General features: G+C 36.8%; 2 protein-coding genes across 4 annotated transcripts in view; one reads left to right on the forward strand and one right to left on the reverse strand.

The window, feature by feature from the left end:
• Window positions 1-2,913, forward strand: part of LOC108750959 — a 20,971-nt gene extending 18,058 nt beyond the window's left edge. The window contains exons 9-11 of the mRNA XM_018490841.1: window positions 198-386; window positions 684-819; window positions 1,318-2,913. Of these exons, the coding sequence (XP_018346343.1) occupies window positions 198-386; window positions 684-819; window positions 1,318-1,456 (464 nt within the window). The 3' untranslated portion in view covers window positions 1,457-2,913. The remainder of the gene's footprint in view (window positions 1-197; window positions 387-683; window positions 820-1,317) is intronic.
• Window positions 2,914-2,989: 76 nt separating this feature from the next.
• On the reverse strand, window positions 2,990-9,191 carry LOC108750976 (eukaryotic translation initiation factor 3 subunit A). 3 transcript variants are annotated; one of them, XM_018490861.1, is made up of 5 exons: window positions 8,824-9,191; window positions 4,397-7,171; window positions 3,968-4,305; window positions 3,564-3,760; window positions 2,990-3,369 (listed from the first exon to the last, which is right to left on the reverse strand). In XM_018490861.1, the coding sequence occupies exons 1-5, from the start codon at window positions 8,870-8,872 to the stop codon at window positions 3,273-3,275; spliced, it is 3,456 nt and encodes a 1,151-aa protein (XP_018346363.1). In that variant the 5' UTR covers window positions 8,873-9,191; the 3' UTR covers window positions 2,990-3,272. The 3 variants fall into 3 exon arrangements, with proteins under 3 accessions (XP_018346363.1, XP_018346364.1, XP_018346365.1); XM_018490862.1 differs by having other exon boundaries at window positions 3,977-4,305; window positions 8,824-9,190; XM_018490863.1 differs by lacking the exon at window positions 3,968-4,305 and having other exon boundaries at window positions 3,564-3,711; window positions 4,469-7,171.
• Between the last annotated feature and the right edge of the window lie 926 nt (window positions 9,192-10,117).

Consider the following 10,117-nt stretch of genomic DNA (forward strand, 5'->3'; position numbering starts at 1 on the left):
ATATATATATATATATATAGTTATAATATATTTTATAGATCAGTTTAAGATCTGTTTTTATTCCTGTAAGACTGCAGAACTCTCTTTCTCGCTTTCGCCAAATATCGAACATATCTTCTATACCATTCTCACTTTAAGTTCCAAAAATATATACTTTTATTAATGATTAAACAATAAAAATCTTAATAATGTTTCAGTTCCTCAAATGATCCGACAAGATCCATCGGTGATGTCTTGGGCTCTTTGGATCGCTACTTTAACAACGACTTCGGCTGCTTTGGTAGCGGCTGCGCTTGCTGCACTTTTGGCAGTTTTAAATACTGCTACTTCCCCAAGATCGAAGATTCTATCCATTCCTGGTGTATACTTTATAAATATGTTAATGCGTAAGTATTTTAACACTATTTTATTGAATTATAAAAAATATTTTCTAAAGAAAATTACCAGAACAGAGCTGTTATTTTTTCAATATATTTTACAGACTAATATCTCATCACATCTGTCTATATCAAATAATTTTTTTAATTTATAACGCTGATTTTAATAAAGTTCTAAAAATAGAGAATCACAAAGCTCGTATAAAAAATGCGAAAAATTAAATAGCTCTAAAAAATATATTGAACTTATAAATAATTACTGCATATCATATGCAACATGGACTCTTATTCGTGGCTTATTTTTAGTGTTAATGTGCTTAGCAAGCACTTGTACTTGGTTAGCGCAGTACTATACGAGATTATACGTTAATGTGCTTCCGAAGGAGGACATCGATAATATGTGGACCAGCGAAGGTTCCGCTGAGCTCGGTTATTCATTTTGGTAAGACAGAGAGAGATATATATAACTTTACATTTACACGATAAAATTGCTACCCTTTAAATTAAATGTCTATTGAGAATCAGAATTTTTTCTATATTCTTATTTTTTCTATTGAAATGAATTAATATGATTTAAATATTTTTATTATATTTTTTTCGACTTTTGCAATTCAATTACAAGTATTTAATTAATATTGTAATGGCCACAAGAAAAAGTTAAATTTCTTAGACTCTTAATTATTTTAATATTAAAGAAAAACAACTTATACAGATAAGTAAATGTGCTATTCAAATTATACAATTATCGTAAATATTAGAAATTTTTGGAATTGAAAACAAATTTCTTTTCTAAATTAAAGTTCACCTTTCATATGTGACAACTCAGTGTGTTTCTCATTTGCATTATTTTTTACTTACAATTAGTTACTAAATTAAATTTAATAGTTTGAAATTTGAAATAATTAGTTTATTCTTATTCTTTGAATATTTTTCCATTTAGGCTCGTAGTTAGCGCTGGTGTTGTACATCTCATTAGCATAGCATTAGTCGGCTGGGGCTCAGGTAGAGAAAAGGATGATCGTCTGGAACCAATACCTGCACTTGAAGAGAAAACTGCCGCAGCGATTATGTTATACTAAACGTTATAATAGTAAAAATTGCAAGACTATGATTGAATTATGCTATTATGTGTAATATCTAATTGATAGTATCTATATCGAGATTGAACGAAAAGTAACTGAGCTTAAGCAATAGAATTTTCGTTCTTTGATTTGTGCCTCGCACAGTTCCTAGTTATTTGCTAGGTATTTGTAATCATTTTCCTAGATACAATTCAGTTTTGCAATAGATATTTTATATCAAAACGCAAATATAAACACAGCAAGTACGTTTGAAGCGCGAGATGCGCTAATAAAGGACAGTACTTGCCATATATGTCGAAATAAGAGTTGGAATGTGACGATATGTATCGCCTACGTATAGTATATAGTATATACATTTCGATATATTTTATACATTGATATTATGCCAGTTCGTAATACTCATGATTTCAAAGCGATAATAATCATAAAACGAGCATTTTATATCTAACAACGATCGAAAGCTACGCGCTATTCGCTTTATATGGCATAAAAAGACGAGATTGAGCATGGAAAAACGCTTTATTATAGCTTAATACATTAGTTGTTTATCAATAAGGCCGCAATCTAGACAATTATCGTTTCGGACTTCGGTTTGTTAAGGTTGTTCTATTATTGGTAGTATAAACATTCGTATACAGATGTGTGTGTAAATTATGCGATACGAATTCAAATGGTATACAGTTATATCATTTTTATTATCAAGTTCTTCCAATATATTTTGTAAGTTGTTAAAATTCTTTTCTTATATTCTTATTTAGCACTATGTTTTTCTCTTTTTTTTTTACAAAGGCGATTGTTTTGACTAGACTGGGCTCTCGAGAACGATAATATATATATATCTATAATTTAGTTAAAGAGGATATTTTATAAGTTAAGCGTGACGTGCCTTTTCTTCGAGACATTTAATATTTTTAACAGTTATTTCTCGAGATTGTTACTTCTATAAAAAATGTACGATTTTATCAATTTCATTGCCGTGGCACATCGTACGTGGAACGTATCATGAAATGTAAATACAATAAAAAGTTTGCATCTCGGGAGTATATTTATTACAATGATGTCGCGACGTAATATAATAATAAAACAGTGAACAGGTCATAGAATATTGTACAATCCTCGTATGTATTTTAGTTCTTCTATTACTTCGAGATCCTCGTTCTTATAATCTATTTCACGTAAATGGCTTCATATATATTATATACAAGGATAATCGCTCGCAGTAGGTGTGTGATGGGAAGAAAATGTACATTAGGAGTCGTACATTTTCCTCTTAAGGAAAGATGTGTGATAAGACGCGGGATAATGTAAAAAAATCTAATGAATGGGTAGGATAGAAGAGAATTTTATTGATATTTCTATATCTTCTCTAATTTTTTGAAACGAGATATTCTGATTATGATAACAGAATGACCATCAACTGTAAAAAATAGAAAAAATAGCGAATCTGTGTAAATTTGAAACAATTTAAATAATTTAAATCTATATTGAATCAGATATTTCAAATGTAAATTTGTTATTTTTGTATTTTGCACAGTAATCAATATAGTCTATTACATCTAACCAAAATATCTTGTTTCTAAAATTTTTGCTATACATCTACCACTAAAGTTATTTCCCTCCCACTTTCTTGTCTGGAAGAATAAAGCCCACACTAAATAATAAAAATGGACAGACTTCCGTATTAGTTAAAAAGTCTATTCATGTATATAATATATCTTTAGAGAATGATAAACTTATATAAAGCTACATGTGTGTGTGTATGTGTATGTGTGTGTGTGGGTGTGTGTACATTTGATTAACTGAGGCTTTGATGTCAGCGCCGACTAACTTTCGACCAACCATCATCCTCTAATGGTCGCCTTCTCTCGTCAGGTCTAGGCGGAAGTCTGTCATCTTTACGGTCCTCTCGTCTGAAATGCACAATGAAATTGAAGTTTAAATTAAAATTTAATTGAACTTAATCACTATTTAAAACTTAATGAATGTTTATGAAATTCGCTCAAAATTTGTATATCAAAATTGTATAACATTTGTACGATTGTTATGCTTTATTAAATTATTATTATTAAATGGTTATTACTAAATTTTCTTTATATATACTAACTCGCGCTTGGGTGGGTCTTTTGGGGAATCTTGAGGCGGCTCGCGTTTCCGCCAGTCCTGGTTAGTATTTGGCCGTGCTGGTTCATCACGGCGATCGCGATAACCACCACGGCGATCGGACATTCTACCACGATCACGATCTCGATCTCTATCTCGATCTCGATCATCACGTATCGTGTCACGTGGAATCTCGCGTATCTGCAATTGCAATTAAATAGAAATATTAAAAAATATACGTATCCAAAGAATAAGGGTAAACATAATTTATATAATTAATAAATAAAATATAAATGAATGAAAAGAGCAACAAGCAAAGAAAAAGAAATTCTCCATATAGACAATATTTTACAGTATATTTTATAGTATGTAACATGTATTGGATTAAAATGCAGAACGTATACTTACTCCACCTATTCCACGTCCATCTATTCCACGGTCACGGTCACGATCACGGTCGCGATCATCTCTCTTGTCGAAACCACGGTTGTCTAGCCTATCTCGATCTCTTAACTCTTCTCTATCAAAGTTATCATCTTTTCTCCATTTCTCCATAGAATCCTTCTTCCATCGGTCCGAGTCATCGTTTCTTCTCCATTTATCTATATCGCGACGTGGTTCCCTTTCTGGTTCCCTTCTCTTCCATGAAGAATCTTCAATCTTGTCCTCGCGTTTCCTCCAGCGATCTGTGTCGTTTTTAAGTCCATCAGAGTCTTTGTCAGGATTACGTCGCCATGATTCCATCGCTAGTAATGATACAACAAAATAATATCAATTAAATTTTGATATTTTTGCGAAAATATCTAGTAAGAAAACATGAAAATGTATTATACTTACAAGGTTTCGGACCATCGCGATCGCGTTCGCGATCACGGTCACGATCACGGTCACGGTCACGGTCGCGATCGCGATCACGGTCACGTTCACGTTCACGATCGCGATCACGATCGCGATCACGATCATTATCCATACCACGTCGCCATGTTGAAGTCAATTCTTTATCTCTCAATCGTTCTTCCTCCAATTTACGTTCAATTTCAGCTTCCTTAGCTCTAATAATCTCAGCTTGTTTCTTAAGCTTAGCCATACGTTCGGCTTCTCTGGCTTCCTCTTCGGCCCGTCTAATTCTCTCCTCCTCCTCTCTCTTAGCTCTTTCCTCTTCAAGACGCTTCTTTTCTTCTTCTTGTTTGATACGCAATTCTTCCAATCGTCTTCGTTCTGCAGCTTCCGCGCGTTCCTTCTCCCATTTTGCCTTACGCTCGGCTTTACGCTCCATTTTGCGCTTTAATAATCGCTTAACGCGCTCCTCGTTCAACAATTTCTCAAATTCCTTCAGTTTTTCTGTGTATATGTTTCTACGCTCAGCTAAGATCTTAGCTAAGAAAGTGCCGTGATCCTCTTTCATACGCGCTAAGCGTTCTTGAGTCGCGACAGCCTCCTGTCTCTCTTCAATAGCTGCGGCAATTCGCTCATCCTCCTGCTGCCGCCAGAGTTGTTTCGCCTGTTGCATCCTGTCCTGCACAGCCTTCTCCAGCAGTGGAATCTCCTCGAGTCGTTTAGCACGCTCCAGATAATCGACTTTCTTTTCCTGGGACTTGAGCTTCTGTTGCATCTCTCTGCGCTCTTTCTGTAGCTCTTCAGCTTCCCGCGCCGCAATTTGTTCCGCGTCCAGTTTTTTAATTTCATCCTCATCTAGTTTCTTCAGCACCTTTTGCCCGTGACTTGTCTGTGAAATCTGCTGCATCTTTTCTTTGAGATGGCGATCCTTGATCTGCTGAATCTCGCTTTGCTGACGCTTTCGTTCGCGTTCCTCCCGTTCCTGTTCCAGTCGCTTCTGTTCAGCCAACATTTGTTGCCGCTGAAGTTCCTCCTGTCGGCGCATCTCCTCTTCTTCGCGAACCGTATTGATGTGCTCGATGTATTCCTTTCGCTCCTCGATAATTTTGTGTCTGCCTAATATTTTCTGATGATCCTTGATCTTAGTTTCATGATAATGAGCGACCAACATATTGCGTACTTTCTCGCGCTCGAATTTCTTTTTGTTAGGATTTATCACATTAATGGCACGGTGCAACACGGTCGCCATATTTACCAGTTGGCAGCGTATTTGTTCGGAGGGCATCGCTTGCAATACCGGACCGTCCGGATGATCTTCTCGTTGCGCCTCCGAGAGATCCACTCCGAAGTGAACACATGACTTGCCGTGATCTATTCTGATCTGCATGTCATTATAGCGCACGCAGTCTACCAAAAGACGTTCAAGATGAAAATCGATAGTAAATTTGGCAAGTTCCAGGAGTCTAGAAAATTGTATAGTTTGATAAACTTGAGAAATCTGATGAACAAGACGCACAAGTGTAACATCCTGCAAGGCTGGGATGTATTGGATTAACGGACTGTTTTCGTCTGCCTGTAATGTTTGAATGACGGAATCGACTCTGCTACAGAGTTCTAATGGATGAAATTCCACTTCTAACCATGAATATAATTCTTGCAACTGTGGTGATGCGAGAATGACAACATTCAAACGAACAATGTCCTTCAACAGAGAGACGCGTGTTGGTGGTTGCGAGAGACCTAAAAGTGTCGCGAGCTTTTGAGCTTTTTCTAGCGGGCTCTTGTCAGTCTCTATAAAACGATCAAATTCAGGATGCGCGGATGGCAACGGTATCGACAACGTTGCCAATAATACTCGATTGGCCATTCGCTGCTGTTCCTCCGAGGACATATTCTTTTTCATTTCCCGAGAGAGCTGTAAAAGTTTGAACAGTGCAGCTGCGTGAAATAGATAATTGCCAGCCTTCCAGAAAACCATAGCCAATTTCTGATAATAATTGGCCATTGTTTTTGGTACAGGGAGCTTCTTCGACAAATTCATCATACCGTGAACGTCCTCCGAAGATTTAAAGGCTTCCTGCCACAATTCCATTTGTATCGCAGAATCTAATTGATTTAATCTAGTTTCTAGATTTAACTGTTGCGTTTCCGCCTTATTCATAGAAACATTCGATACGAGCGGAGGCAGTTTACATATCTCTTCAAGATGCTTCCGCAATTTCTCGCATAACTTACGAAATTCAGTCTTACGATTATACTCGAGGCAAAACTGGAAGGCCATACGTGCGATATCATGGTAAAGAGTTTCTACATGCGCATTAGTTCTGAGCAACTCCAAGCATTGGCAGTACGATTCCCACAAGAATTTCACCCAGGGTGTTAAAATAGTACGATCACTCCTGTCTTGCGCGTCTTCACCGCTTACGGCTGACAGTAAGATGCTCTCAGGTGTGGCAAGATTATCAAGATCGTCAATGTCAATTACTGCTTGTTGACTCTGTTTGCGTGCTGCATTAGTCTTCTCTTCAGCCATTTTCAAATAACCACGTATAACATTCTCCAAACTCCCAACATTGACGGATTGAAACATATTTCTGTATTGAAACAAGCCCTCTTTCGCTATGTGTGACTTCTTTAGTTCCACACAAAGATCCAGATACTTGAACATTATAGGTTCCAAGACGGACTCTGACCAGTTGTACGTCCATTTTTTATTACGGAAGACTTCTTGTAATGTATCTAATGCTCGAGCTGGTTTACCCACTTCTATGAACTCTGTTTAAAAAAAAAAGAAGAGAACTATCAGAAAACTATTCAAAAATTAATTTAGAAACTAAATCAATTTTTTAAATATATAAATTTTTATATAATTATAAAAATTATTAAATGTATGCTGAAAGATATAGAATGTTGACAATCAAAGCTCCTACTTAGTAATTCTTAACGAGAGTTAGTGCTGGTAATTGCACAGCTTTTATATATGAAAAAAAATCTAAGTAACGACGATACCAAAACTATTAAGAATTCTGAATAGGGACTAAGCTCATTCTACAATTGCGTAAGCGCAGTTATAAGAATTGACTAATCAAATATAAAAATATTTTATTGTAATTGAGAATCAAGGCAGAATCGAGAATCTCTTTGTCCTGAAGCCTATTAACGCACTTGAAAAATTTGTTATACGAAAAGTACTTTCTAAATTCTTTTGAGTAGAATCTCACTCTAAGGAATAAAAATTGAGTCAATCTTGAAAAAATGGTATAATTTTCCATCTGTAAAAGTAAGATTTCAGTCTTCAGAATGAGATTTTATTCTCACTTTAAATGTTTTAAAGAGTAATATCAGCTTAAAATTAATTTTAATCTATCAAAACTGTTTAACCATATTGTGTTACATATCCTGAACTCAAAGTGAAATATATAAAAATGCCAGCTATTGCAAAAAAAATATAAAAAAAGATACAGAGAAAAAATATAAAAAAATAATTTATAACAACTGAGTGTTTGCTCTGCTTATATTATGTAACAAACAAGGTTCAATGACAGGAGAAGATACGAGACATTGGAAGTTTGTCCGCATGATATGCTCCACCATACTTGTAACATAGTTCTTATTCACTCCTACACACTCATTGGAGTGAATAGAAACTATGATAGGAGCATGTTGAAGCATCTCACACGAACAAAACTTAGGCCTATTTTTTATTTCTCAACTAGACTCTGCACTTTCTTTCTTGCTTTTGTCAAATATCGAAACATACAATTATTTCATTTTAAATTCAGAAAGTTTATATCGGTTCAGAAACTGATTTATAGAAACTAAATTAATTTTTTAATTTACTTTCTAAATTAGAAAACAGACCTATTTCTACAGAAAACAAAAACTAATCCGCACCACATACATATGTAATACTAAAAAGTATAAAAGTTACAACATAAAATACAATAGTAAGCTCGGCCAGATCTTTTTCCAGACGTCAGAATTTTTACACGCATCCCATGTGTTAAATAAACGCAAAAATTATTCTACGTAATCGGAAGAGGTGATACTCTTATCGCATGCGTTTTGGAATAAATAGCATAATCGTGACATTTCGCAATCCCGATGATTACGAGATCCGTCCGATGCGAACGCATATGGTTGTGAGAGAGAGAGAAATCAGAGAGCTCCACCGGGAGACAGGCAGCCTTGAAGGCACGCCGATTTTCCAAGACACTGTGCGACGCGGTAGGGTCGATCAAAGAGCTACGAAAAGATCATCTTTTCGAGCGGGAGCAACGAAGGACCACGGAGGACGCAACCTCGTATTTTCCGCACAAATGCCTCGAGAGGGTACGAGCTTTCTTTCTTTCCACGCGAGCTAATGGAGCTTGATGCCATCGGCCATGTCACTCGTGTAGGACGTCAGGCGGAACCCCACGACTTACCGTTCGCCCGTTTCAGGGCGTTCTCGGGCCTCTGCCCGTAACGCGCCATGTTTCCTTCTGGCGACTGCGGTTACAGCAACACCATAAACACCGGCGAGATCTCCGCGACGTCGTGAAGACGTCCCGAAATTCCGTTTGCACGCGATTACGCGTATCCAACGTATTACTCGACCGCGTGTACCGGATAGAAGAGGCGGCCACCGAGAAAAGATGGCTTCTCGTAATGCACAAGTCAAGAAGCAATCTGACGTCCGGGGAAAAGTCGCGCGCGAATAGTAGTCGCTTCTACCGCGGAATAATCGCGCGAATCACGTCCGTCTGTCGTATTTAAATTCACGCTTTACTCTCGGCGTGCCAGCGGTTCAACAGCGTCTACGATTCTCGCGATGACTGCGACGAAACGTTTGGCTATAGATTATTGACTCATGTAGTAATCGAACGACTGGAACGACCTCTTGCGATTGCGAAAAATCGGCGGCTAATTGGCTGCGCGTCGCGCCTTCGAGATCTCGATAGTCGCGCTTCCGTTCGAATTGGCGCCATTGGTTGCAGTCTCACAGATCGTGTCGTCTCGGATCACGCGAGTGTATTTCTCAGAAAACGTATTTTATTTTCGCGATCGTGATCACCTGAGAACAAATATCGCGCGGAACGTAGAATATTTGTCATAATACGTCATGTACAATCGTATAATATCGTGTGACGTCATCGTCGGTGGAAGATCTTGAGAGACGAGGCCTGTTCTTTTTAGCTGAATTTCTTGTACTTCATTTTCCTTCCTTATTTCTCCACGTTAGAGAGAAAAAGAGAAAAGGTGAATCATATAAGAACTTCAACTTTAAAAAGATCAGACCTGTGATCATCCTTTCCCTCCCGCTGACCGATCGACATTACTTATATTAATTGGAATTCCGTGTGTGATTAGATTCGATGGAATCATCTTCGATGGAGAACAACGGAGTCGACATCATCATCAGATATGTATGTACAATTTATATTACGATTAATTTTTGACTCTTTTTCGATTGCATCGCAATATCGTTTCAATGGATCACGAATAGTGAATCGGTTGATACGCATATATGTATAATGACGAATCGGCGCCATCGCGTTTGAATTCTTAGAAAAGGATAAATAAACTAAGATTAAAGTTAATCTACATTGGTAAAAAATTGGTATTAGCCGTTTGATCATAATGTGTTAAATTCAATATATTCTAAATGCATCTGATTTAATTTTTTTCCTGAAACTGTCAGATTAAATAATATTTCTACCAATATAGATTAACTTTAAG

The sequence above is a fragment of the Trachymyrmex septentrionalis genome, unplaced genomic scaffold (assembly GCF_001594115.1).
Source record: "Trachymyrmex septentrionalis isolate Tsep2-gDNA-1 unplaced genomic scaffold, Tsep1.0 scaffold40, whole genome shotgun sequence".
NCBI lineage: Eukaryota > Metazoa > Arthropoda > Insecta > Hymenoptera > Formicidae > Trachymyrmex > Trachymyrmex septentrionalis.